At 37.2% G+C, this 25,664-nt stretch overlaps 1 protein-coding gene across 2 annotated transcripts in view; it reads right to left on the bottom strand.

Annotated features, from left to right (window-relative positions):
* RFX4 (regulatory factor X4) overlaps positions 1–25,664 on the bottom strand; it is a 690,122-nt gene that overhangs the window by 274,411 nt on the left and 390,047 nt on the right. For both annotated transcript variants that reach the window (XM_044088142.1, XM_044088143.1), the window contains exons 7-9: positions 24,236–24,313; positions 17,257–17,420; positions 14,196–14,296 (exon numbers count right to left, since the gene is read on the bottom strand). In XM_044088142.1, the coding sequence (XP_043944077.1) occupies positions 14,196–14,296; positions 17,257–17,420; positions 24,236–24,313 (343 nt within the window). The remainder of the gene's footprint in view (positions 1–14,195; positions 14,297–17,256; positions 17,421–24,235; positions 24,314–25,664) is intronic.

Below are 25,664 nucleotides of genomic sequence, written 5' to 3'. Positions count from 1 at the left end.
TGAAGAAAGACAAGCCCTATGCAACTTACAACAAAATGAGAATGTGGTAATCAAACCAGCAGACAAAGGAGGTACTATAGTGGTTATGGATACTAATTGGTATAAGAAGAAAATGACCACCATGTTGCAAGATGAAAAGACATACCATAGAGTTACACCACTCCAGTTAAATCGAACTATACAAAAAGTGTCTTCCTTACTTCAGGATATGTTGACTGAAGCCAAGTAGTTCTGGACCTTTACAATTTTTTGAACATCACAAAACCCACTGTTCCAAATATTAATGGACTTCCTAAGATTCATAAGGACCTTCATAACCCTCCACTATGGCCTATAGTAGCAGGACAAGGGTGGGTGACAGAAACAATGTCACTATTTGTGGAGAAAGAATTGAGAACTGTTTTAAAATATTTTGATACAGTTCTGCAGGATACTGATGACTTCTTAAGAAAGATAAATCAAACCATGAATAACATTACTGATTATGACCACCTACTTGTGACCACCCTGGATGTGAATAGTTTATTCACTTCCATTCCCAATGAAGCAGGTGTAGAAGCTGTAAGAAAGATCTTAAGCCACAAAAAATACTGTTAATGAAACCAATAGGATTTGTGCTTTATTAGATTTAATACTGGAAAATAATTATTTTGTGTATGGTACATCAATCTTTTGGCAAAAATGAGGGGTAGCCATGGGCACCCCTTGTGCGAACAGCTACTCAAATCTTGTGCTTGTAGACTGGGAATTGGAGCATGTATTGAACTCAAATAATCCATGGTATGAATGCATCAAATTTTATGGTCGATTTGTGGATGATCTTTTTATTTTATGGGAAGGAGCCGTGCCACAATTTGAATCATTCCATCAATATCTAAATAGGACTACTACTTTTCTAAACTTTACAGCAGAACACTCTCATAATCAAGTTGCAGTTTTGGATGTGAATGTTATTCTTAACGAAAACATGTTGGAAACCGAATTACACCGAAAAAATACATGGAAAAATCATTACTTGTTGAAAAGCAGCATGCATCCTAAACATGCCACTAAAAATATTATGCGAAATGAAACACAAAGAATACATAAAAGATGTAGCAAAGATGAGACAAGAGAAAAGGACATTTTGTTTCTACAACAAAACCTAATAAAGAGAGGCTATAATGAAAAAGATGTGAATGTTCAAGAAGTTATCCCAGAGAAAAACAAGACAGAAGACAGAACCACCAGAGTGATGTTAACTTACAGCGCAGACAACACACAAGTTAAATCCATAATAAGGCAGTTTTGGCCAATCCTCACCCAGGATGCCAAGCTAAAAGACATTGTAGGTGAAACACCATGCTTTGGCTACAAGAATAAGAAAAATTTAAAGAGGTTACTTTGCACAAAGGATGGGTTTAGCAAACATAAAATCGTTGGACATAAAGGCACATTCAAGTGTGGCCACTGCACAGCATGCCCACTGATTGACTGTAATAACGAATTTGAACATCCAAGGACAAAGAAGAAATACACCTTTAATGTCAAAGCCACTTGTATAACCCCCAATGTGGTGTACATGGCTACCTGTAAACTATGGCCTGCATTCTATGTAGGAAAAACTAATCAGATGTTTAAAAATCGCATTTTGAGACATCAAAGAGACATTACCAATAAAGATCCACATAATGCTTTAGCAATGCATGCTGAAAGAAATGTCAGTGATTCTTTCACTTATAAGGTGAAAGAGAATGTATATAGTGGAATAAGGAAAGGCGACATTGAAAATATTACTGAATGCAGGGAGAGTAAGTGGATTGTGAACCTCCGTGCTGATATTGAGCCAGGCTTGAATAACATCATCCCACTGAAACCTATACTAAAAGCTAGAAGACCAACTATCAGCTAACATGGAGGTGTGTCTGGCTTAATAATTCATGAGTGGTCACATCCCTCAAAAGCAAAAGTATAGGAAATGGAACACCCCCAGCTGAGAGGAAAGAGGATTGGTGTGTTTAAACAGCTGATTGACAGTGTGATGATTGAATGATTGTCTCAACAGTAAAAGAAGCAAACACTATAAAAAGGAACTTCCAGTCCCAATATCTATGATCTGAAGAAGATACCGAAAGCGCTTATCGTTTGGAATACATAGGGACTGTTTTATTCTACATCAAGATTTTAACTTGACATGAAGATTTTAACTTTTTCTACAATAAAAGGATTTTAACTGCCATTAAAGCTAGAAGCTTTTATTTGATCTGTTAGACTGGTTAAGCTATTATCACAGTTCATCGCAGTCACATAGCAGCTACTACATCTTCAGTGTGGATACTTTGTATATCAGACCAGAAAGATTGGATACTTTGAAGCCATCATAAGACTGGAAACTTTGGAGCTATCATTTCGCTATGGTATAACTGCATTCACAGCGTGAATATGTTGTAAGTGCATTTAATTTAAGTACTGGAAATGTATGCAAGTTTTTTGCTATATATGTTGCACTTTTAAGTTTTATATCATTTAACCACACTACCTATTCTCCAAGAGAACTTTACTTCATTGGCCATTGTTGTACAGTGTTTCATTTTGAATACTGTTTTTACTTGTTACTGATAGCTGTACTTTAGCATTAGGAGGTACCCTTTCTTTATTGACATTCTAAATTACCAGGACAGGCTCTCACAAATGGAAGTTACACAGAGGGGTTTTCCAGGAGATTATTTACCTCTGGGAAACACCCCAGGTAGATCTATTCGACTCCATTCTCATCAGACAGTTGAAAGAGATCTGATGCATGGTTCCTTGCAGAAAGGTCTGGAAGACAAATGCCTTTTCTTTCCCAAGAATGGAAATCTTCATCCATTTTCCATGATAATCAGAGTTATTTTAAAGATCCAGAAGGACTCTCCAAATATAATATTGATAACTCCCTTGTGGCCTAGGCAACAGTGGTTTTCTCTTCTCTTGAAAATGGCCAAGAGCAATTCCCACAAACCTCCCCACAGGATGGACTTACTCAGAAGTAGAAGGAGTCCCTGAATCACCACAACTTACAAATGTTTCATCTGACAGCACAGATGATTGAATTTTAATCCCTTGCAGGCACCTATTTTCAAAGAATGTGCTGCAGGTATTAAAGGAGGCTAAGAAACCCTCTACTAGAAAATTTTTTGGTCAAGTGGAAGAGATTTTCTGGTTGATTCCTTAAACAAAAGCAACACTCTTTAAAGACAGAAGTGCCTTTGACTCTCCAATATCTGTGTGAATTGCTGAAATCTGGTATTTCTTATTTGTCTATTAAGCTTCATCTTTCAGCCATTTCTGCATGCCTTCCCTTAGATCCTCTTTTCTTTATTTCAAATAAAACAGTTTTTGGAAGGGTTTTACACATTTGTAAACCTAGAAAACAGGTGATTCTTGGGATCTTAACTTTGTTCCAAAAAATTATACTTTTTCCTTTTGAACCAGCTCATCAAGCTGACTTAAAGGTCCTGACACTGAAAACAGCATTACTCATTTATATGTATTAATTGATGTTTAAATTGGTTGATTGAATTATTGGATCTTGTTAATGGCTGTTAGCTTCAATATAAAAAGCAGCTGAAATTGTTTCACTTTGATCCTTGAAGGCGAACTGCCAAGGTGTCAGATCAGTGTTGCTGAATAAAGTAAGGTGCTGGTGCTTATTTTTGTGTTTTTTATTTTCTTGTTGATTTTGGTGTGTTTGGAGTATTCATAGTGGCACCAGCACCGGTATGTCACAGACAATTGGTGGTTCTGGGCTTTTGGACATGCCTGGAAATTTGAATTTTTGGGATATATTCAATGAATGAGAGAAGAAGTTTGCACAGATGGATCCATGGAATGTGAGCAGAGGTCAAGATCCTGAGGGGGCAATTTGTGCAATTGGAGAGGTTGATGGCTAAAAAGTAGCGCTATTCCTGGATACCTGTTTACTTGACAAGTATGTCAGTTTAAATTTAACCCCTAGGGGTTTGCATGTTGATCGTTTACCTGCTATGAGCTTTGCTGAAGACGAGAGTGACTTGTTTGAGGAGTGTAAACAGGTCTCCTTACAGTGCATTATTGACTGGCTTCGTATCCTGGTAAAACGGAACATGAGGACACATGAAAAACTGAAGGCCGAGATATTGCACTTACAGGATGAGGTGGTGGAGTATTCCTGTTACAAAGTGCAAATGTCTTCTATTCGTGAAAAGGTTCATAAATTAGAAAGTGAGATCATTCGAAGTAAGAGAAATAAACTCTTACGTGACATGAAGGATTATGAAACTGGTGTGTTATTTTCCTGGCAGCGTGAACCTTCACATAGCAGGCCAAAGGTCAGGAATAGCAGTCAGAAGTGCCAGAGTTTGTCAGCATCTTCTGTTGAGCAAGATGGCCAAAAAACTGCTTTGTTTGCCGACTCTCCTGCTCCTGAAGTTGAGAACGCTAACCAAGTAGCAAGCTACTGGCAATGGTCGGTCCTTTCAATCAAATCAAACAAATCATGGGAGAGGAGGAAGAAAGGGAAGAAACCATTTTAAGTAATGGACTTTTAAATGACATTTGCGAGTACAATGAAAAAGAAATGCGTGTTATCAATCTGTCTAAACTGTGTCTTTCTGATGAGATGAGGGCACTATTAATTAAGGGTAGTAAGTTTGTACTCACTTTTATACCCTCATTTGCTGATTTGTTTTTTGAACTTAAAAGATTTTGTAGAAAATTGTTGCTATGTGTGTATTTTGTTAAAAAAGCAAAAGATAATTTAGACAGAGTTGTCAATACTGATGATTTAAATGATACGGAGAACGCATTTGAAGGGGAATTAATGAATGTTTCTATATATGACATTGATTTTGAACCTGTGGATACATTTAATAATGATGCTGGTGTGGAAGGGTTTTGCTATACTACTCGATATGGTAAATTACAGTTACCTATCTTGTTGGTGGAAAGCAAATGTATACCTATGCTGAATGTACCTGCCATTTTTTTTGTTTCAGAAATTGTGTATAAGGAATTTTCTACTGCATTTGGTAGATTTTTGAAGCAAAAGAAGTTATATAATCTGACATAAAATGAATGGCTAGCTTTACAAACTTTAAAATATTTAAAAACTGAGTATATATTTAAATGTGCAGACAAAGGTAGAAATTGGGTGATTCTGGAGAAAAAGATGTATTGTGAAATGTTAGCCAACATACTTGATTGTGAGGATGAATATAAATGTTTGTGAACACTGTGAATAGTTATAATGAAGAACATTGTTGGAAAGGGGTGAATGTTTAGTTTTTTGTGATAGAAGGGATATTAATAAATTGTATATTAAGAAACCTATAATCCCTATAATATATGCATTGCCAAAGGTTCACAAAAATTTGAGGAAGTCACCTGGAAGGCCTATTATTTCAGTGTTGGGTTCTTATTTAAGTAATGTTGGCAGTTTCTTGGATTTTCACCTGAAAAAGTATTTATGTAAGGTTTCTGCACATATTTTGAATACTCAGGACTTGATTGAATGAGCTAGCAAAGGTTTATTGGCAGGAACTTTGTTACTGGGTTTCCAATTCATGTGAAATCATTATACACTAACATCAAACATAGATGGGGTTTGGAAGCCATAACTGATAATTTGGGTGACGGTCCATGAACAGCTTTTTTAGTCAGCTTGTTGGAGTTTAGTTTGACCCACAACTATTTTTCCTTTATGGGAGAATTTTTCTTGCAGCATAAGGGAACAACAATGGTGGCCTCTTATGCACCCACATATGCTATAGAGTACATGGGATATTTTGAGAAAAAAATTAATATATCCAACCATGTTTTATAAGAACAAAGTTTTGTTCTATAAGAGGTTTATAGATGATCTTATTTTCATCTGTAAAGGTGATGTTTGTGAATTTTTGGAATTTTTTGATAACCTAAACTGCAATGATCATGGTTTAACTTGTTCCTATGAGCTAAATAGGGAAGTAATTAATTTTTTGGATGTGACACTTTATGGGGATGGAAAGGCCATAGGTTTTAAACCATATAGAAAACAGACTTCAGTGAACATGTTTTTGCATGCAACAAGCATGCATCCTGAGCATTTATTGAATTCCTTACCTTATGGGGAATATAAGGGAATTTTTGATCATACCAGTGATGAAAATTTGAAATTAATTGAATTTTATAATGTTGAAAGGAGGTTGAAAAATAGAGGGTATGATGAAGAAAAACTTAAATATTGTAAGCAATGTGTGCTTGGGGGTGTTACGTTAAAAACACAAAAAAATACAAGTAAACAGTAATAGTAACATATTTTGAGGAACAATTTCTTCTGATTGTACTGATGTGAGTAATAAATTCTATTATGATACTAGGTATTCATCTTTTAGTGAATATTGTAAGGAGATTTTGGTACATTATTGCTGAAGATGATAATATATGCCATCTATTTCCCAAAAATGTTATTTTTTCATTTAGCAAAGGAAAAAACTTAAAAGAATTGTTAAACCATAATTTTGTTGTAGGGCCAAACATTGATTTGCCACTAGGGACATTTCCTTGTGGCCATTGCAGTATATGTTCTAGAGTGAGGAATTTATCTGGTTCATTTATTAATGGGAAATTATTTAACTCTAGGTACTATTTTAACTGCAGGCCAACATGAGTTGTATATATTCTGGGATGTAGTTGTCCAAACATAAGGTGATATATAGGGTTCTTGAACACCTTAGGGATGTGAGGAATCATAATAATTTTATTCCTATAGCCAAATACTTCTATGAAATGCATGGTGGTTCTGATTGTGATTTATTTTTCTGTGTACTTGTTAAACCCTTTCTACCTAGAGGGGGTGACTATATTAGCAAATTGCTAGAACTGGAAATCAGGATGATATTTAAATTTCAAACATTGTTGCCCTTAGGTTTAAATCAAGAACTAGGTAATTAAGAGGTAAATTGCTTAGGTTCTTATTCATTAATATAAATTATATTTATTGCTATATGGATAGTCTGTTTTGAATATTTGAATTATAATAAGTTATATCAACATATAATATATAATATATTTATAAAATGAAAACGTATATGTATTAAAGTGTTTATAAGATTTATATGTAACAATTGATGTTTAAATTGGTTGATTGGATCTTCTTAATGGCTGTTTGCTTTAAAATAAAAATCAGCTGAAATTGTTTCACTTTGATCCTTGAAGCCGAACTGACGAGGTGCCAGATCAGTGTTGATGAATAAAGTAAGGTGCTGGTGCTTATTTTTGTGTTTTTTATTTTCTTGTTGATTTTGGTGTGTTTGGAGCATTACTCATTGCTCTGACTTTGGCAGGAAAATATCATGAGTTACAAGTTTTTGCTGCACTAACAGGACAAAGGACTCCAGAAATTCCAATCAACTTTCATTGATGGGACAACCAGTGCTGAAGCAGACTGTTTCCAAATAGTTATTTCAAATAGTTATTCCATTTAATCTATTTTGTTATTCTCATTAAGGTCAAAGACCATTCTACAAGAGCTATTGCATGAGTCTTTTGGAAAGGGATGGACTCTAGGTCAAGAGCATGTTTTGCTAGCACTGTTCTCCAGGGACTGGTGGGCTCTTCTTTTGTTCCCTAACTAGCTAAGCTTTGGTAATCACCCCATGTAGCTTTGGTTACTACAATAATGTTGTAATTATGAACATAGTAAAGTTGTGTAAAGTTACCGTAACAGTAGATGTTTAAATGCATCACTGTTGGAGTTTTAACACCCTCCCTCCTGCTCTTTTCTTGACCTTCTTGTGAGTTTTTTGTTATTGGGGCTTTTTTTTAACCTTACCTGTTTTCTAGGGTGGGGTTCCCCTTTATCCCTGCTTCCCCCTTTCCCCTAGTACACAACTTGATATTTTTGTAGGTTCTGGCCTCCCTTTTTTGAGAGGAATGAAAGCTGAATGTTGGTACCTATACACTGACTTTTGCACTCACATATCATGCCTCCTTGGATGTGCGGGAGTGTAGAAGGCATCCTAAATCTTTGGAAACTGAACGGATGTCTGTTGCTTGTCATCACTATTCCCACATAGCTTAAGTTACTACAACAGTGATGTTTTCAAATGTCTGCTGTTACAGTAAGTTTACTTGCATTACTGCACTTTCCAACCCTGCTGTTGAACAGAAGAAACAACACTTCACTGTATTTATACAGACAAACCTGCACAAAGTTTAGCGTGCAACTAGGATAAGACTATAGTGAAGTAGTAGCATATATGCACTTTTCAATGTAATTCAAAGATATATTTTTTTGATTTTTGATGTCAGTATACGCTTTATAATGAGCCTCTTATTACCAGTTTAATAATCTATATTGTGTCTGAAACAGGTCCCTTGCAATTAACACATTTACTCAGTTAGCAAATGAAAGGAAGAAAGTAAATTATTATAATGGGGTGAGTAGAGAATACGGCAAACTTCTTCATTTTTCAGGTAGGTAACATTTTGGGTTTTGGGGTATGAAATTCAGTCATGGGAAGCCCTAATCCTGATAATTTATTTTCTTACTCAGTGGACAAGATTCAGATATTTGGGTGGGTATTCACAGATGAGCAAACACTCCTTAATTTGACCATCTGTGTTTTTTTAACTTTTTTTAGCTTTGCGATATGCATTTAAAATAAATGTGTAGCTGCATCTATTTTACATGTAATTCTATCTACATTAGCCCCATGCCCTGAAACTTGGGAGTTTTAAAAACAAGCAATAAATTACAGTGCTTCTCAAAGCACTACTTGTCTATGAATACATACTATGAATAGGTGGTGTCTTCCATGCAGGAATAGTGCATGTGGAAATACATGAAAGAAAAACTTGTCTATGATTTAATGATGATGCTGGAAAACAGCACTTGTGCAGAAGTTTGTGATTTCCACAGCCAGTGTTGGTGTTCATAACATATGCAGATGAATGTCAAGGCATGAATCAGTCCTGATGCATGTTCAGAGATCACCACAACATACAGATGAACAGCAAGGCATGACTCAGTCCTGCAGCATGACTAGGAGATCACTACAACATACAGATGAACAGCAAGGTATGAAGCAGTCCTGCGGCATGCTTCAGAGATCACCACAACATACAGATGAACAGCAAGGCATAAATCAGTCCTGCTTAGAGATCACTAAAACATAGAAATGAACAGCAAGGCATAAATCAGTCCTGCAGCATGCCTTGGAGTTCACCACAACAAACAGATAAACAGAAAGGCATAAATCAGTCCTGCAGCATGCCTCGGAGATCACAACATACAGATGAACAGCAAGGTATGGATCAGTCCTGCAGCATACCTCAGAGATAACCACAACATAGAGATGAACAGCAAGGCATAAATCAGTCCTCCAGCATGCCTCGGACAGCACCACAATATGTACCACTCTGTGTAGCACAAGCACTAGAGCTACTATGAAGAATAGCTCTACTGCCCTAGCAGAAGGCTTTCATGTGTGTGTTATAGTTGTGCACATGCACAATAGAAGGCATTGTTTCTGTTCATTCCAAGCTTATTTCCTGACCTAGCACAATGTGCTCTGCTGTGGCTGCTACTGCTGCTGTTGGATCATAGTTATCATTGCATTTTACTAGTGGACATTTTGTGGCATCCTTCTTGATGCATAGCTATTTGGTGATCAATAATGCAGATAATAGCTTACATCATTCATGGCACACTAAAGTGTAATGAAATGAATATGTGAATAATATGTAGAAATACATTATGAGACTTTTGAATAGCATCCTGTATTCTTGTAGATCAGCCAATGCTTTATTGTGTACAAATACAAAAACAAAGGGTAGCAATTAGGACCTATGCATTATAATTACAAACATATGCACAAGTGTGTGTGTGTGTGTGTGTGTGTGTGTGTGTGTGTGTGTGTGTGTGTGTGTGTGTGTGTGTGTGTGTGTGTGTATTTAGACAAAGAAATACAAAATTAATGGGTAGCAATTAGGACCTCTGTGTTATATTTACACACACACATGCACGAGTGTGTGTGTTTGTCTGTGTGTCTTTGTGTTTAGACAAAGAAGCACATTATATTTAAGTGTGTGTGTGTGTGTGTGTGTGTGTGTGCGTGTGTGTGCATGCATGTGTGTGTGTCTTTGCGCTTACACAAAGAAGCACATCGTGTGTGTGTGTGTGTGTGTGTGTGTGTGTGTCTTTGTGCTTACACAAAGAACCACATCATATGTTTGTGTGTGTGTGTGTGTGTGTGTGTGTGTGTGTGTGTGTGTGTGTGTGTGTGTGTATGTCTTTGTGCTTACACAAAGAACCACATCATATGTTTGTGTGTGTGTGTGTGTGTGTGTGCACGCTTGTCCACACACATAAAGATGCACATTATACTCCCCAGTGCCAAGCATCCAAAACACATATATCACTCCAACACAGCCCAGTTGTGTAGAAAACACAAAGACTGTAATATTTTGCATGCCTTGAACTCAGCATGCCAGTCTGTGCACCTTACATGTACACAGGTGTGAGACTACAATAATTGGGCCTGTGGCCGCTGGCAATGAAAGCAGTATGACTCATGTCTGCACACCATGGGTGTTATATACAGTATGTACCCAGTGAGCAGTCTTTATGTTTTGTGCTAAATGCTGTACCCTTGGATGGTGTCCAGGCTGCCATGCTGCATGCCTGCTGTTTACATGCTACAGGCAGAAAGGCTGTAATGTTCTGTCTCTTAGTGTGCCCTTGTCATGCCTTACTCTGGTACTTTAGGTGTAACGGCCTCTGTACAGCTTCTGCTCTAGGTATGAGTCCTACCCAGTGTGATGATAATTTATGGTAAATATACTGCAACTGATGAAAATTCTCTTACTTCCCAAATAGAAATCAAATTATAAATTTTGAAAATTGTTCAAATGTCTTCAGGTCCTTCATTTAGAGCTGGTATATTCAGTGTCCTTGTAATGCATGTTTTGGAGATGGGATAGCATACAGGAAATTGGTGGTACCAATGACATTTTTCCAAAATTCCATTATCCTGTAATGAGAAATGGGGCAGAACTTTAACATCAAAAGTTTCAATGACAGTATTTCATAATTTGATCCAAATGATCATCTCCATAATAATAGCTATTGTGAACAAATATTATCTCCCAGAGATAGGTTTTAGAGTTCTATGATACATGGAAAAGTCATTCTGGTATGCATGATGGAGAGATTTATGAAAATTCATAGTGCGGTATCATGGAAATACTGAAAAGTTTGGTTATGAAATTGTCATTCTAGAGAGCTCTGTAATACAGACAATATTGTTTTCTGTAATTGACACCTTCTAGAATTTTTTAATTTACTTGCATTTATTCATGACACAAATTAGCTTCTGTACTAGCAATATTGGAAAATTCCAAAAGCTGAGAACTGTGTTTGAATCTCTTATCACTCACATATGAGACTTGCAAGAATATTTTGTCTATGGTACATGCTAAAAGTTTAAACTTTGGGAAAAGGCTTAATACTTTGTTAGCACTCACTCTTTTTTTTTTTGTTTTGTTTTGTTTTTTTAACACATCTGCAACTACTAAAGACATTTTATCACTTCAATGGACTTGCACGACAAAAGTGCAGAGTTTGTAAGTCTGCTATATATGTGCTTTGTATACCCAAATCCAAGGATTTTCACAAAATATTTAGATATTTTAGGTGATATTGATTTTATTAATTTGAGGTTGGAAAAACAATGTGCATCACTGTGGCAGCAAATCCTTTAATTTCGTTCTATTCTAAAATCTAAAAAAATAGAAAAAAATAACATTATGAGATACAGGTCTGAATATGTCATGCGATGACCATTATGGTGAGTAAATTCCACATAACCTTAAAAAATATGACAAATTTCAAATGTTTATGGCATAAAAACAGAACAGTTTCCACAATTCTGATGTATTTTTCACAAGGAAAAGAAAAAAGATCTTGGGATTATTCAGAAAGTTTAATGCTACTGCAAAGCACTAGGTACCACAATCCAGTGTGTTTTATTTTCTCTAGTTAAACAGAATATGGCTAGATAGTCACTGCAAATACATTTGCAAATACACTTCATCTTTCTTTCTTTTATTTGAAATTTGTTTCATGTCCTTCCCTTCCCACAGCCTCCTTCTGCTTTGCCCTATTTCAGTGTTACACTTGATAATGTTACATCTGCAAAAAAAAAACAGATTATTTTCTTATTTGGTACCTTTCCATACTGCTGTACCATTCTATAATCGCTGGAGGTATATTCTATCATTGGAAAGGGTGGTATGGAGACAAAGGTTATTTCCCACATGGTAAGGTGTCAAAGATCAGACAGCTGAGCATGTCACCTCACTACATAGTGACACTGCACCTTACTTACACCTTCAGCATGTCACCTCACTACATTGTGACACTGCACCTTACTTACACCTTCAGCATGTCCCGTCACTACATAGTGACACTACACCTTACTTATACCTTCAGCATGTCCCGTCACTACACAGTGACACTGCACCTTACTTACACCTTCAGCATGTCCCGTCACTACATAGTGACACTACACCTTACTTATACCTTCAGCATGTCCCGTCACTACATAGTGACACTGCACCTTACTTACACCTTCAGCATGTCACCTCAATCACAGTGATACTGCACCTTACTTACCTTCAGCATGTCACCTTACTACATATTGACACTGCACCTTACTTACACCTTCAGCATGTTACCTCACTACATAGTGACACTGCACCTTACTTACACCTTCAGCATGCCACCTCACTACATAATGACACTGCATCTTACACCTTCAGCATGTCACCTCACTACATAGTGACACTGCACCTTACTTACACCTTCAGCATGTCACCTCACTACATAGTGACACTGCACCTTACTTACACCTTCAGCATGTCACCTCACTGCATAGTGATACTGCACCTTACTTACACCTTCAGCATGTCACCTCACTGCATAGTGATACTGCACCTTACTTACACCTTCAGCATGTCCCGTCACTACATAGTGACACTACACCTTACTTATACCTTCAGCATGTTACCTCACTACATAGTGACACTGCACCTTACTTACACCTTCAGCATGTCCCGTCACTACATAGTGACACTACACCTTACTTATACCTTCAGCATGTCACCTCACTACATAGTGACACTACACCTTACTTATACCTTCAGCATGTTACCTCACTACATAGTGACACTGCACCTTACTTACACCTTCAGCATGTCACCTCACTACATAGTGACACTACACCTTACTTATACCTTCAGCATGTTACCTCACTACATAGTGACACTGCACCTTACTTACACCTTCAGCATGTCACCTCACTACATAGTGACACTGCACCTTACTTACACCTTCAGCATGTCACCTCACTGCATAGTGATACTGCACCTTACTTACACCTTCAGCATGTCACCTCACTACATAGTGACACTGCACCTTACTTACACCTTCAGCATGTCACCTCACTACATAGTGACACTGCACCTTACTTACACCTTCAGCATGTCACCTCACTACATAGTGACACTGCACCTTACTTACACCTTCAGCATGTCCCGTCACTACATAGTGACACTGCACCTTACTTACACCTTCAGCATGTCACCTCACTACATAGTGACACTGCACCTTACTTACACCTTCAGCATGTCACCTCACTGCATAGTGATACTGCACCTTACTTACACCTTCAGCATGTTGCCTCACTACATAGTGACACTGCACCTTACACCTTCAGTTTGTCACCTCACTACATAGTGACACTGCACCTTACTTATGCCTTCAGCATGTCACCTCACTACACAGTGACGCTGCACTTTACTTACACCTTCAGCATGTTCCGTCACTACATAATGACATTGCACCTTACTTACACCTCAGAGATCCCACTTTGTAGATCAGAAGCAATAGCTTCATCCTCAACGAGAGCTGAGTAGGTATGTGTTGGTGAGCAGTTCGTTCATTGTTTGTGTATCCTCCCAACATGAAGGGCACTGGTCAGGTAGTGAAAGGGAATCACCTGTCTGCCCTTATGTCTTAAAAACTTGGAAATTACTTCTGATTATGTTCCTTGAGGAACAAGTGAGATGAAAATAGAGAAGGCAAGGATATAAACAGCACAGCAAACAAAATAACAGAGATCTGCAGTGGTCAAAAAGAAAGAAATAGCTCTTACATTCAAACTTGATGTTCCGTAGGTTCTCTGGTAGATCGTGAAGGGCAACTTTTAACCATTCATCCAACTGTTTTGCAAACTTCCGTATCACCTGAGTCAAACTGATTGGAAACATGAAACAACTAAAGAAATTAGTTATTTTATATCATAAATTAGAATTTTATGTACTGCAGTAAGCACTTAAAAGAGTCAGCAGTGACAACTGTAGGCTTCATATACCATAGTGTGAGAGAGAAGCATACAGCTCCAAAACATCACAGGTGCTAATACTGTAATGCAACTTCAGTAGTTTTTATTTGATAACAAGCCAAAATTCAGATGCAGAAACTGAAACTGTGAAAGTAAAAATGTGCAAAGTGTTAAATTCCCATTAGAATTATACATTGTTATAATCCACTTTTAAAGTTGTTTTTTATTCTATTAACTCGCTACTTGTACCCTTCCAGTGCTGGACCCCAAAGTGCTTCTGCAGCAGAGCACCCTTATGCTGCTTTGGCACCTTTCTAGGTTTTAGCATGGTACATCAACAAGCCAGAGGGGTATATTACTACCCTCCACGTCAGGAGACCATGAGGCTATGGGAGTGGGATATATTGGCTCATCACCCTGCATCCTTGATCAAGCTAATAGTTTAGTGGACAGGTTCAGGCAGTACCTTCTGGTGCTGCCTGAGAGATCCAGAAGTCTGTTGACAGTCACAGCTTTATTTCACCATTTGGACAAGCCAGGATTTATCCTGGAGCTTGCATTTCCATCCAACATGAAATACAGCAGCTTTTTCTCCCTTGTCCCCCACCCCAGAGGGCAGACTCCTAGCAATGTTCTAGTTCGACTGGTCACCCAAACTTCTCTGTACTTTATTTATTTATTACTATTATTCCAACATTTCTCCAGAAAACCGAAAAGTACAAACCCAAAGTCATCTTCATAGCCTCATCATGGTCATGACAAGCTTGGCTCCCCTTGTTTGGCCTCATCCAGTTGTAAAACCTGTCTGCTCAAAACCCTTCAGGACTCTTCTCACTTGTCCATTTAGCAAGCTTCACCCAGACCTTCTGCCCCTATGTCTACTGGCGGGGTTACTCCACTACCACTAATGCCATGTACCCTGTTTTTTTTGTTTGTTTTTTGTCTATAGTGGTCCAAATCTGGACTTCTGTTCAGAGACCTTCCAGTAGTTTAATATGAGTAAAAGGGAGAGGTTATTCCTTTGAGCAATATCCACAGGGCAGGATCCCTTTTCTACCTAAGTCCCAGCTTTTGTGCTAGATTAGTAAAAGCTTAAGCAATCTCCTCTGCTGGAAGAAAACTTAGAGCCATAACCTGCTGTACGAGGTAATTGAATTGAATGTCCATTCTGTATAAGCTGGACAAACCACACTTTTGAACCTTACACCACACATTTTGACATAACAGAAGTTCCGGGTAAATTGTAGCATAGATGTGGCTCAAAATCACAAATGACAAATCAGGATCACACAGTGAGGATGTAAGCAACAGTAAGTAACAATAAACATGTCCAAAACATATTGCGTAGGAGATAACTCTTCGAAGCCACTAACCCATACTCACATGGGTAACTCCTGTATACACCACTCACACAAACTACACACTGAACAGTATACAACTGCCATAGTTCTTTACATTTTTACAAATTTTCCATTTTAGTCATAGCTGACACACTTCTCTCACATGTATTCTTTCCAGTGCATTCCATGAAAGCCCTGATACTCAGGCTTAATATTATCGATCACCAGCAGTGCTGATCTGTGTCGTCCAACTGCTTTCCACACAGTTTGCCTCAGAGCATGCCTACCAGTCCAGGTAAATGCAATGTCCTGAGAGGCTGAAGCACACACACATCTGTGACCACCTCACAGTGGAAATCGTCAGACAGCAGAGTTCTTTGTTTAACAACATTCACTGACTTCCCTTTCTTTACTTAGGTGGAATCTGAGATGGGGTGGTGAGATAGAGATTTCAGTAACTCTTCCCCAGAAAAAAATGAAAAATGTGACAGCTCTCCCTTTTTCAGTGGTCCAACAGCTATAAATAGCAACCCCAGTACTAATTTCCATTGCACTTGTCCATCTCACACAGAAACCTATCGATATAAAAACCAACCACGTGGCACACTCTCCTCTATACAGCCTTTTTATCAAGCAAACTATGGCTGCTTTCCTATTAACATGTCTGCTCTCAGACTACACCTTTATTAGTTCTGCATTTGCTTACTTTTAGAATGTACTCATGCTTAATTTTAAAAGTTTAATTTATAACTTTCAAATCAGAATTATTTAGAGAATTGTTCCATGCTGGATGTAGTTTTTAATATTTGCACTGACACCCAGATGAGTTCTTTCATTCCACTGATGGAACATATTCCCTAGTGGCACATAAAATTTCTAGTGCATTCATGGCAACATTTTCTTCAGATGAGATTAAGGAGTGCAAAAATGTATAGCACAGTTTTTTTTCCAATAACAAACAACTGTCAAGAAATCAGGACATCAGACAGAGAACTTTGTCAGACACTATGTCACAAGCTGCCTTGCACACCACAGCTGCACAATTTGTATCTGGATATGAGTGTGTGATTTTGAACATTTCTCCTGAAAGTTAGTGTATTTAAGAGATGCAATTATTTTGACAGATCCCTATTAGAATTTATTTGTGAGAAATCCAAAGAGAAACATATTTTTATTGTGATTTTCTCAGACCCTTTCTAAAATTCCAACAGTGAGAAAACCAAATACACCATACATTTTAACAATTTCATTCCAGCAACCACTTTACACTTGCTTGTTTGAAACTACAAAGAAGGACTAGTGTGAGTACTAACAGATTCATCCATCCTCTTAATAAGACTGTAATAAAGCAATTCACAAAAATGGGGTTATAGCTATATTTAAAGCCATAACACTTTCTGAGTTCTAGTGACTTCTTAGCATTATATAGTTAACATTGTTAATTCAGTTGTCTGTATTCCAGTATCTCAGAACCTGTATGCTATCAGTAAAATTACATTACATCATCTCCTACTTTTCAGAAACCCACTGACCTGTCTGGCAATGCTTGCAAAACAGTTGGCATGAGGACCCCAGAAATGGCTTTGTACAAAATGGAGTCACAGACACCGACAATATTCACCACCGTTGAGGATCCTAACACCGGAAGCATGTGGGGAGGCATCCCTTGCCAAAAGTGCAGAAGAAAACTTTGTACCTGATTTGGTGAGACATAATGATAAAAAAAAATAAATAAAATAAAATAAAGTAGCTATATATATGGTGAAAATATAGAAATAAATGGGCTAATCCAACTTAATCCCCGCTCCTGATAGTGCATATTTTAAATATGGCACATAGATCGCCCACAGCAGCAGTATGTCGGTAAAATCATTTCCCATGCAGCATATTTTCTTTTTACAATTAACAGATTTATGATGTTGTTAGTCTTCTGCAGTATAAATGCATATCTGAAATTCTATTTTATTAATTTACACAGGCACAGGTTTCTAGAAATGGAAACTGTCATCTGTTATATAAAAATGCCTTCATTTATTTTGCTTATAATTTGTATACTGACTTAATATGCAACAGCAAAATGAGTCAGCAGGCTTGAAGTTTAACTCTTACAAATGCTAAAACTCTTCACATAACTTCAGAATATAACACAGTAACAATTATCAGACAAATTATATAGAAAGACAGGTACACTACTGAAAGCTGATTGCCTGAATATTAGTACTCGGAGTTCATGAAACATAAATGATAGAAGAATTCTCGTAGATCCAGTATGTTGGCAAGTGGAAGGTAGGTCAGTTATGTTCATGCCAGCAATTACTCACTATGAATTACTTTGAGATGCTAAAAACCTTAACACTGATGTATAATATAAAGGTGAGATTAGGGTGAGAGTATTAGCCCTCAAACTCATCCTATATGTATATGCATTAAGTAAATATATTACTGTATATGTGAGAGGTGTGTGTGTGTGTGTGTGTGTGTGTGTGTGTGTAGGCACGTGCATGTGAGCATGCATTAAATAAATAGATTACTGTATATGGAAGAGGTATGTGTGTGTGTGTGTGTGTGTGTGTGTGTGCGTGTGTATGCATGTTTTATGGCATGGTGTTTATTTCTGATTTTGGTTTCTGCTGATGTAATTTCTCCAAATGTTTAGACTTTTTACATACCTTGACAGGAATGGACCCCATTCCTAAGGCAGGGCATTAGTTTAAGTGTGGTTTGGAATATGTTACAATACTTGGTGATAGACTTTACAGATTTAGTTCCTATCTAGAAGTTTAATTTCCCAAACAACAAATCTCAGTATGATATGGTATTTCTTGCTAAAGTTATGTGTGTGTGTGTGTGTGTGTGTGTGTGTGTGTGTGTGTGTGTGTGTGTGTGTGTGTGTGTGTGTGTGTGTGTGTGTATATATATATATATATATATATATATATATTATATAATATATATATATATATATATATATATATATATATATATATATATATATATATATATATATATATATATATATATATATATATAATATATATATATATATATATAGAGAGAGAGAGAGAGGAGTTTCAATTCATAAAAGTGTGTTTAAGTTGGCTTTTCTACACAGTCTTGCACTAGCATCATTAGCATTCAGTAAAACACAGACTAACAGTATAACACTGAACTCTTTTCTTAATAGTAAATCACTGACGGTGAGATTTCTAATCGTCTACCAGTGATAATTTGATTTTTAGGGAGATTATTCCCTTCTTCAAATTCACATCTGGGGACAAGGAACATATCTCTCAACCTCTTAGAGCAAGAAATCTGGACAAAGGCATAAATAAAAGTGGGATAAAGACCCAAAAATACGAACAATTTTTAACTATTGCTCTTACAAGCTTAGAAAGTTGATAGAATAACAGGTTTTACATTAGCATGAATTTTCTGAAGGGTATGAAGTCTGAAACTCAAATGTCTGTCATTATTTTCTAACTTCAGTCTTTAATTATTTGCCACTAATATGCCAGAAAACTGCAAGTCTATGAGAAATGGACCAAAGATATGAGGCAAAAATATGTACAGTTGAGTCGTTTAAAAGATTTTTTCACTTTCTTGGTTTTCAGACTTTTTTTGTTGTTGTTCTTTTGAAATGTCAACTTTCAGTAAGTCGGCGTATCATAGCAGAACCTTTAAATTTAATGGGATTGATTAATAATCAGTTGTGTTTTTATTAAAAGTGGAATTTTACTGTTTCTATTACAGATGTGCAAATTCATAAAATTACAATGTTATGAATATACAAAAAATATAACAGAGAAGGTCCTTGGATAAGCCCAGTGCCTTAACTCATTCATACTAATGGTGCTCTTTACGTTTATACTCGAACTTCTAATGACTTGGGCTTTTTTGACTAAACAGTTATGTCCTCACATTTCAAACAAATATTGATATCTCTGAAGCCATAAGGGTTACTAAAGAAATGTAAATGGCAAACTGTTCAGCACAAACAAATCATTATAATGACAGTATTGATTAAATTCTAAGTATTAAACTGAATTTTAAAGTCATAATAAACACAGTAGATATTAATTTTGCAATATTTTAGGAAAGAAAACTTGTAATTTCTCAGTAACCATTAAAGTTACGCGCATGCACACGCGCGCGCGCACACACACACACACACACACATTCACACACACAATGTCAGCAGCATTTTAGTTGTCCATCTGTAAGCTTTCATATGAGGCTAAATAGTTCTGTTTGCTTTACTTTGTTGTTGAGATATTTAAAAACTTATGACAATTATGGCCAGATAAATAGTATATGAACAACATTTAAAATCTCTAACAGCACTAGGCAGATGTCAAACATTAGTGCAGCTGTGTTGCCCATCATACAAGCTTTAAGATGAAACCTGTCAATAGTTTGTATGTACCATGGTTTTTAAATTATTAATGCAAATATAAACGTCAGTAGGCTGCAACTGCAGAAACACCTGGAGGCATCACTAGACTATAATGAGTTAAATTAGGTCTCCAGATCTAGCACCCTGTGCTGCTGCAGGACTCCCATTCATGACTTTTTTTTGTTTTACATTATTTCATCTTCCACAGTGGTTGCTTACTATCAGCTATGTCCTGACATCCCTCCTTAAATGTCTGTTCTAACCTTCGATGTCATATGTCCAGGTTACCTGTCATGGACCACACAGCATTCACTCTTCATGATCATGAATACAAACTGATGACTTGGGGACATAACTGCATTTGTATGTCACTGTAATGTCAGTGTATGGGCAATAAACACAAAATGATGTCCTTAGTGGGGAGGTATCATGGCGTTCATGCATGACAATGGAAACAAACCGATTTTTTTGTGGGCATTGTCACCATGATGTCATTGTATGAGTAATTAATACAAAATGCTGAGGAAATTACAGCATTTGTATGTCACCGTGATGTCATTCAATGGGCAGTTAATACAAACGGATGTCCTTGGGGAGCAGCATGACGTTTATAAATTACCATTATGCCAATATACAGGTAATGGAAACAAACTCATATATTTGGGGGAGGGCACTGTGACATTCATATGTCACCATGATGTCAGTATGGATAATGAGTACAAACTAATGTTATGGGGGCATGATGACATTCATGCATTACCATGATGTCACTATATGGGTAATGAATACTAACTGATATTTTGAGGGCATGGTGGCATTCATACATCACCATGATGTCCCTGTATCAGTAATTAATACAAATTGATGTTATGAGGGCATGGTGTCATTAATAATATGTCATTATGATGTCATTTGTATGTGCAATGATTACAAACTGATGTCTTAGGGAAAATGTGGAATTCATTTGTCACCTTGACTTCAAAGTATGTTACATTAGGGAGGATAAGTGATAATTCTGGGGCAAGATAAGGAAGGGATCTAATAACTACTGGACATAAACAAGTCCTGGAGTTGACATCTATGAGAAAGTGCACTGGAAAGATGCTTCTGCCCTTCATGCATTCTGTCATGAAGAGACCAGTGAGTCTCCACTTATTATGACTGTTTGATCTCTTATAAGTCCTTCACTGGGACTGAATACATTTCTGCACCTACTTAAGAAATAGGGTAAAGAAAGCAGTTAATTTCTGTTCGCTTGGACACTCAGGCAGGAATTGCATATTTGTTTATTTACCTCTTTTTCTGTTTTCAGTCAACTTTTCTGTTGTCTTGTAATATTAAATATTAAATATTCCTTATTTTATTTCAGTCTTTACATCCAGTTTTAAACTGTTGGAAAGGCATTTTTCATGATGTGTTTTTATATTTTATTTTGATATGGTCAAGATAGCTATTATCTAAATTTGTATGAGAGTATTTATCAAAACCTGGAGATGATTATTTTTTTTTTTCAATATTTTTGGTCTTGTTCATGATGTCAGGTTCTCTAAGGACCTAAGTACTGCCCCTACTGATCATTCATTACCACTCAGGAGTGAGAAAAGAGTGTTGGTCTCAAGGTCCCCACTGGTAAAAAGGTGAGCCAGTAATTATCAACTCATTTCTTCCCATGCCATGTCTGGTTAATCCTGAAACACTGACATTGCATACAACATCTCTCTTTCTCTGCCTGGAACATTTTTATCATATATAAATGAAACTGATATCTGAGCTATCAAACTTCACTTTGTAGCAAGGACAAGTTAGATTAATATTCCAGCACTGACACTGTAGTGTAACATAACAGGGGTGACCTGAGGTACAGGTCTTCTGGTGTTATGCCAAAGTCTCATCAACCCAAGCTGATGGTAGACGAGGTGGATGTGAAAAATCCTATAGTATTTACTGAAGAAAGTAGGGATGTTTCATGGTGTCCTGCCTAAAATACCTCCTGTAGTATAAGTGTCAGCTGAGTTCTTTCCTAAAAATTGGCTATGCCTAGTGGAATTAAACTGATTCATAGGTAAGTACTAGGCTAGCTGCCTTTGCAGAATATTTTAAGCCTAGCCAATTTATTTTTTATGCTTAAATAACCTATACCATTTGGTTAAATATTGGCCTTACCTATCCCATGGTCCATAATTATATATTAACCTAATGAGAATAAATGGGATCATACCAAAGATAATTTGAGGGGACCCATGCATGGGATACAGCATTTAGGAGCTGCTTCTGTCCATTAGTAGTACAGGGGGCAGCCCTGGGTTAAAATTTCTGTTTCCCATTCATAGATCTAAGTTGCACTTGACTATGGACAGAGGTGAACTTTTTTTTTTCATGGATGGGGAGTCTGTTCCACAGCAGTAGTATCATCTGTGAGATATACCTGTTTCTCCTAACCTTTCTGTTGATGTTGCAGAAGAGGTTTAGTTCCCTAGACCAAGCATTTCTGATGTCATTTGACTTGTTGATGTGCAGTAAATCCATCAGTAGTGGGGTAGAGGACACAGGTCACCTTTAGCAGTCTGTAGGATACTGAGTATAGTGACAGGGCCTTTTAGTAAGGTATCTATGCAGGCATTCCAGTTGTTGCATTTATCTGAACAGATACATGCCAAAGGGGGCATTATATATAATGACTAGCCGAATGAGAACTGACTAAAGGGTGACAATGACATCTCTAGATCTAGACACAATCTCTTTTTTCATAAGCTGTGTAGTGCAGAAGGGCTTTCTTACAACAAAAGACACACGTTAGTCAAAAGTTAGGTCACTGTTCCCAAATCCCGAACAACTGGGTCAACTCTTAGGGGTGTATTGTTAGTGTGGTAGTTCCCTGGAGTAGATAACCTCCCAAAGGATACAATAATGCATTTTTTGGCATTTAGTTTCAGTCCAGAATTTTGGGATCATTTATTTATTTGAGACAAACCTTCAATGCAAACTTAATCAGCCAGAGCCCTTTTGTATTGGCTTTTACTTTGGAAAAGAAGATGCCAATTAGAAGAGGTCCCAGCAGAGAACTATGAGGGATTCCACTGCTGACTGATCTCTTTCTGGAGGTAACTTCCCCTATTTTGATTATCTATGTCTTATCTGTGAGTCAGTTGGCAATGCATGGGGGTGACATAGGGTTTATTCTCAGTTTATTTAGCTTTTGTACTATATCTGAGTGGGGAATTGTATCAAAAGCTTTGGCTAGATTGAGGTATGCAGTGTGTACCATTTTGCCTACATCCACTGCTTTGGTGACCTTTTCAAGAAAATGCATTATGTTGAGGAAGCATGACCTGCCCTTGATGAATCCAAACAGTGTTTGGAGGTTCCCTGTGTCCTAATTGATTCATTCCCGGATAAGTCTTTCCATGGCTTTACATATGAGACTGGTTAAACTTATGGGCGTGTAACTGTCTCTGTTTGTGGAAGGTCCACCCTTATGCAGGGGAATGACTATAGCTGTTCTCCATTCACTTGGTACAAAACCTGTATGGAGGCTGTGATTGAACAGTGTTGTTAGGGGTGTGGCTAAATCATGCTTCATGTTATTTAAGATGTATCCAGGGATATTGTCAGTCCTTTTAATTTTTGATAGCATTTTTAGGACTTGGTCTTGTGTGATAGCAGTTCCTTAACATAAACACAGAGGAGATTCTCAAGTATAGCTTAGAAGAAGTGAGTAGGTGGGAGGAATGGACGAAAAAGAGAAAAAGTGGGACTAAACCGTCTTTAGGAATTCTCCTCCGCCAGCTATCGAGTTATGGGTTTGTGAGTATAAACCAGGTAGTCCCAGATGTAATTTCTTCATAAATGGAATAGTTGATGGTTGAGTGCATGTGCACCAGTACTTGTCTGCAACTTGTTGTAACTGCCAGCATCTTAGGTAAAAAGAAAATGCACACTTAGTGACGTCACACCTGTACTCCTATAGGTGATGACAAGTACAGGCTGCCTATTCAGAATGTTCTTAAATGTTCTTTTGCTAAAAATAAAGTTAATGAAGGGAACAGCCAACAAACAGAAACATTAAACAGTTTAAGAGTATATTATAGTGTATCCCATTTATAGATACCTCATCTCACCTCATCAAAGTTTGCCCTTATGACAGTGTCCAGTATCCTCTGACAGTGAGTTCTGTACATCATAATAAACGTAGAAACCTATAAATGTAGTTAAAAACAAGCAATTAGAAACACGAGTTCTAAGAAGTTAGGTGTAACATTGTTGTGAAAACAGCTAGACTGCTAAAAAATCCTTTTATGTGGCCCCGCAATTATTCTAACAAAAGCTTACACTAGAAGCACTTGGATCCCTCGTTGGGAAATATTGCTTACTGTTGAAGTAAATACTACCAGTACACGCATGATAGACTCCATGCAACACAAGATTCAAAACCCTAATGCTGTGTCTATCCAACCCATATACTCATGTCCAGCCTGGAGACATGCATGGGCATGCAGAGAATTAAAACACTACACTTGGCAACAGTATCACAGTTAACACTGCATTACTTCTGACCTGTCTCTGTGCTTGCTTTGCATGCAGCTTTCTTCAGGTTCAGAATAGAAAATGGTGCCTAGTCAGTGAACAAGGTAATTTGACCCATGCCCTTTCATTTTAAAATGTAGTCTACTACCTTTATAGCCTACTTTTTTTTACTCTACAGCTGAGTTTCTATTTGAAATTGAAATTTGGGACCCTAGTCTAAAGCATTTACTGTATATTGTGATGAGGATGGTAAAGATCTTGATGCATTAAGGATGTCTGTATTTATCTATGTATTCATGTTTCATAATTAGGGAAGTTTATCTAAGTGAGAGTCAGTGGGAGAATTTATTAGAATATCAGGAATTGGTTTGGAAGTTGCAACTCAATGCTTATGTTCTACCAGGTGTTAATGACCAGATTTCCTTAGCTCCGTGTTCTACCAGGTGTCAATGACCAGATTTCTTTAACTCCTTGTTCTACCAGGTGTTAATGACCAGATTTCCTTAGCTCCATGTTCTACCAGGTGTTAATGACCACATTTCCTTAGCTCTGTGTTCTACCAGGTGTTAATGACCAGATTTCCTTAGCTCTGTGTTCTACCAGGTGTTAATGACCAGATTTCCTTAGCTCCGTGTTCTACCAGGTGTTAATGACCAAATTTCCTTAACTCCATGTTTTACCAGGTGTCAATGACCAGGTTTCTTTAGCTCCGTGTTCTACCAGGTGTTAATGACCAGATTTCCTTAGCTCCATGTTCTACCAGGTGTTAATGACCACATTTCCTTAACTCTGTATTCTACCAGGTGTTAATGACCACATTTCCAACTCTGTATTCTACCAGGTGTTAATGACCACATTTCCTTAGCTCCATGTTCTACCAGGTGTTAATGACCAGATTTCCTTAGCTCCATGTTCTACCAGGTGTTAATGACCACATTTCCTTAGCTCTGTGTTCTACCAGGTGTTAATGACCAGATTTCCTTAGCTCCATGTTCTACCAGGTGTTAATGACCAGATTTCCTT

Source organism: Protopterus annectens, chromosome 11.part0 (genome assembly GCF_019279795.1).
Source record: "Protopterus annectens isolate FY-2018-M chromosome 11.part0, PAN1.0, whole genome shotgun sequence".
Classification (NCBI taxonomy): domain Eukaryota; kingdom Metazoa; phylum Chordata; order Ceratodontiformes; family Protopteridae; genus Protopterus; species Protopterus annectens.
The sequence above is the reverse complement of the archived record's forward strand: the minus strand, read 5'-3'. Positions and strand labels throughout refer to the sequence as shown.